The 6,336-nt window shown below is 39.9% G+C and overlaps 1 protein-coding gene across 1 annotated transcript in view; it reads left to right on the top strand.

The window, feature by feature from the left end:
• Positions 1-6,336, top strand: part of PCSK1 (proprotein convertase subtilisin/kexin type 1) — a 26,517-nt gene that overhangs the window by 11,214 nt on the left and 8,967 nt on the right. The window contains 3 exon segments of the mRNA XM_009326137.1: positions 2,404-2,576; positions 4,867-5,079; positions 6,264-6,336. The exon segment at positions 6,264-6,336 is cut by the window's right edge and continues 11 nt beyond it. Of these exon segments, the coding sequence (XP_009324412.1) occupies positions 2,404-2,576; positions 4,867-5,079; positions 6,264-6,336 (459 nt within the window).

The following is a 6,336-nucleotide window of genomic DNA, read 5'->3' as shown; positions in this document are numbered from 1 at the left end:
GGGAAAGAAACCTGACATTTGGAATACCTTGTTCTCTAACCTTCAGCATCAGAGGTTGGTTTAACTTTGCCTTGAGGGGTAAAACAAAACATTCCATTCAAAATTTTTTGTTTTCCATGAAAATACTGACTTAAATAATCCTGAGTGTTCTCACTAGTCACATCCATGCCTGGCCCTATTCTGAATCCCTGGTTAGTCTCTTCAGTACTTTGTGGCTGTGAATCCCATAGGCTTTTCTGTGCACTGTGTGAAAACAAATACTTCTTAATGCCAGTTTTCAAAGTGACACCTTTCAGCGTCCTTTAACAGTCACCTCTTGTTCTGCATAGAGCTAAGAAATGTGTGTATTGATCACCTTTGGAGTAAAGCAGGGTGAATATATATTCATGCATACCTAACCATAGCACTGTGCTACAATATTTCTCTGGTGCTGCCATGGAAATCAAATGATTAAGAAGCTCCATTTTACAAAGGACTGGGCTGAGAGTTCCCGCACAGTGGCGTGTTGCTAAAAATAGCCTTCTGCCAGGCAGATACATGTATGTGTCTGAAATTACCTTGGGCTTTGCCCTTTGATTTTGTGGGACTGATGATGGGAGCAAGCATGTGCAAGAATAGGAAAGAGTTTATGCAAGAGGACATAATTGGAGTCTGCCTAGGGAAATACCACTGCAGTCATCAAATCCCTGAGTTGACTTAAACAAGCAGGATTTTTGGACATCACAAAGACAAGACAGCGTTTTTTTTTCTTGAACTATTTTCATCAGTGTGTTGTCAGTGTTCTTGTTTTCTTCCTTATTACATAATTTATCTGCAGAATTGGCTTTGTCTTCTTCTGCGGGAAATATTGGTACAGTACTCTCTGCATTCCCAGTATCTCATTATGTGTTGCAAGCTAGCACCCGGAGCTTGCAGTCATTTCCACACAGGCAGATCTTTGCTCACAGCGCGCTGGTATGAGAGAATCTCACAATTCTGAGCCAACTGAAAAATGAGTATTCAAAATGTTACAAGTTTAAGCCTATCCAGGGTAAGTGGTGTTTTTGTACCTGAGGCAACAGGATATGCCTTGATTCTTTTCCCAGCTTTGTAAGTGATAGTGGAGTAACAGTGGTTGAGTGGATTAACTCCTTTGTCTGTTTTTGCCACTAATTAATGTGACATAATAAAGCCCAGCTTTATCTCAGAGTGTTACGAGTCTTAGAGGCCAGCCATTTGGGAAAAGAATTATGCTTACAGTCTTTTTCTTCCTGCTTGATAGTATAAAAAAAGAACAAGACACTGAGCGTAAGGGCGAGGTTAGTTGGTTTTTTTTTCTTTTTTCTTTTTAATAGAACGACCACATTTTGCCTGCCGTGCTTTGGAAAAATCCCCATTTTGTGGAAAATACTAGAAAATGAGTACTCATAATTCACCAACTGCCAGTAATGGTGCAGCTGCTGTAGTACTAACTTGCCAAGTTCAAGACAACACAGACATTTTTATTGCTTGAAAACACAGGCTGAATCCTGACTGCTGTGGCTCTTACATTGCTGCTGTTGCTGGGAGAGCCATGCCATAGTGGGAATTTTGCCAGACTTCTGCTATTTCTGTCCTCCTCCAGCACTGGACAGTGGTAGCAATCCTACCGCAGAGCTAGGGATTTGCAGGGCGAGAGATCCAGTGCAGATGAACTGCTGTCTGCCACTGAATTTTAAGTACCACTGAGATCAGGCTTGCTCTGAAGAAGATTAGATCATGCAGTTCCTAATAAAATGTTAATGGCTAGATATCTCTAGCATCTCTGGATTGCCCACAGTAGAAAAAACGTGGCAGTAAAACAACAGTGAGGATTTTTTGTGGTGAAGATTGAAGAGCTAGTAAAATAGCAGCATCACAAAGACAGCAAAACCTAATGACTGTGAGGACAAAGTGTCTTAGAATATTCAGAAGTACATCTTTGAACTAAAACTCTTAGAACTCTTGATGATAAAAGTAATGTTGATAAAACCTATCTAATTTTAGTGACATGCTAGCAGTTTGAGAAGACACTGTTACAGATTTAACGGAGAGGAAGAAAGAGCCAAGAAGGAGCTCAATGCAATAAGAAAAAGCAGGAACAGTAAACAAAACATCATCTTCTTGGCTCTCTGTAGAAAGAGAGAAAGAAATAAGTAAGAGGCAACCAAGATTTTAAGAGGGTTTTTTTTAATGTTTGTAGAGAGCACTGAGCTCTGCAAATAAAGGGTAAGTGTACTGTTTAACACTGACATGAACTGTCCCGAGTATGACTTATATGAACAGCAGTGGGCTGTGGTTGCAATAGTTACGGATTAATTTTGCTGGAAACTTTGCAAACAGTTAACAAAGACAAAAAAGAGGGAACAGAAAGTAAATCCAGCCTGCTTGTTTTTTTCTGTTAAGGTATACGTATGCTGGATGGAATAGTCACCGATGCTATTGAAGCCAGTTCAATTGGTTTCAATCCAGAACATGTGGATATTTACAGTGCAAGCTGGGGCCCTAACGATGATGGTAAAACTGTGGAGGGACCCGGGAGACTGGCACAGAAGGCTTTTGAGTATGGAATAAAACAGGTACGATACCTAAGAGAAAGATACAATAAAATGTGACAGAGAACAGAATTTTAAAATGGTTGATAAGGGAAGAAATGAAAATGGTTTGTGCTCTCTTTGCTCAAATGTATTTGAAAAGGAGGAGATAGATTTTAATAGTAGAGGTCAGAGAAATTACCAGCCAGAACAGGACTTTTTAAAAAGCACCATTAGAGCTTTCTAAGCTGGTTTTAAGCTGCCATTCTCCAGAGATAAGCTTTCCTTTCCCATCCTTGTTTTTGCTGCCTTTGTCTCGCCCTACCCCCACCCTTCTCTGCTGCTTGTTTTGCACTGAACAGTAATTGGATTTCTGCACTGAAAGCCTATAAAATTTAATACAAAGTTTCTGCTTTGTGAATATTTTGCTGTGTGAAATAGTGATGTATTTTATCACCCTGTGGATGGGCTTGTATTATGTTAATTGCATTAGTTTATAAATTGGTGCATATCATGATCCAATTAAAATGAAGATAGTAAAAATGCATGATGAAGAGTATTGGAAACAATGTTTTTACAGCTCTTTTTTATGTTATCCTCTTTAGATCTGTTTGGATGATAACTAGGGTGCAAACTGAGAGCTACTGGGGATGTATTGATAAACTACTCTTGCTCTTGCCAGTGAGGTGAAAAGAGATCTAAAGATGGACAGGTACTAATATAGTGAGGAAGACTACTAAATCAGAGACAGGAGAGGAGAGAAATGGAGGAAGGCTTGAAGGACAGAAGCAAAGAGAAAGAGGATTTTGGAAAAAGGCAGTTAACACTAGCAGACAGAAGGAGAGAAGCAGAAAGAAGAGTGACAGCTGACGAACGTACTCTGAGGGAAGAATGGAGACTGAGAGGAGTGGGCTGGTGATAAACAGAGATCTAAGTCTATAGGTAGGCAGCAAGAGAAGAGGGAGGGTTAAAGGCAATAATTAGGGAACCAACGTTCAGTGGTCTTACTCTGAAAAAGCAGGTTATTCGATGAATCTTTTTTTACAATGTGTTTTATTTCTTAAGGGGAGCAAGTTTACCTGTTAATTTGTCAGGCTTCCTTTTGCAAGGATCTGGGTGGTCTCCATTCTGCTTAAAGTCCTCCAGAGTTGGGGTTGCCGATGACTTTCATCCCTGACGCCTTCATTGCTGGCCTGGTAAAGCACTTAAGCGTATGCTTAGCATTAAGCATCTGAGAGGCGTTAGCAGCACTCTAAGTGAAATCAAAGCAGGTGTTTACATGTGACAGTGCTTTTCTGGACTGCAACCCTTATCCTCAAAGGAAGATACTAGCTCATTATCTGTAATTGACGTGGCTTGTCCTTCCCATTTTAGCAGTTGTATCGCAAAGAGTACAGCTTACTTTTCTCTATTCTTAATGTTTTAAGTGCTGCAAATGTCTTGGCACTTGCACGAATAACTTCAGATCTCGTCTGAGTGGGATGATAAAAATCTGTATTTCAACTGCTCTTTCCAGTGGATGCACACATTTTAATAATGAACAACATATGAACTTTTGATCTTCACACAGAATGGATTTTTTTCCTCTGAAGGACTAGCACAGCTTAAGACTGGATAGGGTGATACATGTTTCCTCTATGATAGCTGTGATGGTTTACGTGCTGTCGGCTGTCGGCACCAGTTGTTAGCTGCTGCTCCCTCATTGCACACTGGAGACCAGAGCAAGGAGTGAACATGGTTATGTATGGAGACTGGTGGTGCTGGCCCACAGACTTGTAAGAGAAGGGAGGGTTTTCAGTTAGATGTGCTTGCTGATTCACTGTGTTTCAGCAAGTGAATACTAACCGTGAAAGGCTTCCTTACAAAAAATAAATTGGTGGAAAAGTCATATCATGTACATCATTCATACTGCTTACTCATACCTCTGTGATTACAGGAAAGGCAAATGAAATAAACCCTGATAAACTTGCAGTTTCTTAAAAAAAAAATGGTCATTTTTCCTAGAAATGTTTAGGGCCAGAACATCAGCATGTGGGAAAACTTACCTGTTGAACACAGGCTCTGTTTTTAACTTAAAAACCTATTCTGAGGAAAGTTGCTGTACCTGGAACACTAAACCTAGACCAGTCAAACTAAGAGATGTACTGTAGGGTGTGAAGTAGGATTCCTAAAGTAGCTGTTTCTTCTGCCTCTGTCTCAGTCTTCTTATGGAAAATTGTCCTTTTCTACCTGAAAATGTTTGGTATATTAGGCTTTTTAGGGGGGGAGGAGTTGTTAAGAATACATTACGGAGACTGAAATCTCTTTGATAACCACTCATTTCCATTTTCTCTAGGGCCGAAATGGGAAAGGCTCCATTTTTGTATGGGCTTCTGGGAACGGAGGCCGTCAGGGTGACAACTGTGACTGTGATGGTTACACTGATAGTATCTACACTATCTCCATTAGCAGTGCTTCTCAGCAAGGCCTTTCTCCCTGGTATGCAGAGAAGTGCTCTTCAACTCTGGCCACAGCATACAGCAGTGGGGATTATACTGACCAAAGAATTGTAGGTTGTTTTTACCAGATTCAGAACAAACATAGAAATGTATTATATATGCAAATAACAAGTGAGAGCCCTTAAATGCTTGGTTTCAAGTGCCTGCTTTATGTTATGTGTTACATGCTTAGTGCTTTTGCCTTGAAACAGTGAGGGATTTGTAATCCCCAAAGTGATTGTATTCCTGGAACATCTTCTACTGTAAAGCAATGGCTAAACAAAATCATTGTCTCAATGCAGTTAAATCAGCATGCTGAATTTGTCTGCTGTTTGTGTATGACAGAGGTCTCTGCATGAAGTTTGATATGGTCCCATTCTTCAGAAAGGGCAGATGAAGAGAGGTTTAGAGTAAAAGGAAAAAGAACCTGTGAAGTTAGTGTATCATATGAGTCACTACCTCTGATATACCTTGCCATTAGCTTTTGTAAGATTGTCAGCCCCTGAGTTCCCACTTACGACAGAACAATAGTGCTTCCAGACCTGTAAAAGGTACTCAGCAAGCAGGCAGAGCCGTCTGTGTGCCTTCATTAACTGTGCAAGAAATAACTTGTACTGAAGAAAATTGCCCTGATAAAATAATGTTGAAGTACCTATAATTTCTGTTCAGCCCTGGTGGATGCTAATTTTTCAATAAACTACATTGATGGGGATTAAAGCAATGTCATTCCAAGTTAGCCAGGAGATCAGTCCTTCCTAAGTGGCTTCTCTTCATAGCTGAGATGTAGATACATGGGCAGATGAGTTTGGTATTTAATTTCCAAATAAAGCACGTGTTTCATTGCAAATTATAGTTCTTCTGCTGAAGAGGGAGCAGAACACCAATACTAATCCTATGAGTAATTTTCTAGCAAGCAGTAATTTTAAATGTTCTAGGCCCAACACAATGATCTGTTTTTATGATTCACCAGTAAGCCTGAAACACTTATTGTGAAACCTTAGGATAAAATAAGATATTCAGTGTGGGAGTATTTTGTTCCAACACAAAGCGTTTTGATACAAAAATTATAGTTGAAGTAAAAAGAGTGGATTGAAATATGAATGGATTTAAACATCCATCACTTTTTCTGCTGGTGAGGAACGTATTAATACGCAGAGAGTAAAGGATACATGGTTATGTTTGTGAGTGTGGATATGACTGTATTTACAACTGTTTATTCATGCGATCTGTTTTTTTTGGGGTTTTTTTCTGTCAGACAAGTGCTGATCTTCACAATGAATGTACAGAGACTCACACTGGGACCTCTGCATCTGCAACACTGGCAGCAG

Source organism: Pygoscelis adeliae, unplaced genomic scaffold (genome assembly GCF_000699105.1).
Source record: "Pygoscelis adeliae isolate BGI_AS28 unplaced genomic scaffold, ASM69910v1 Scaffold756, whole genome shotgun sequence".
Lineage (NCBI taxonomy): Eukaryota > Metazoa > Chordata > Aves > Sphenisciformes > Spheniscidae > Pygoscelis > Pygoscelis adeliae.
This window is presented reverse-complemented; position numbering and strand designations above follow the sequence as displayed.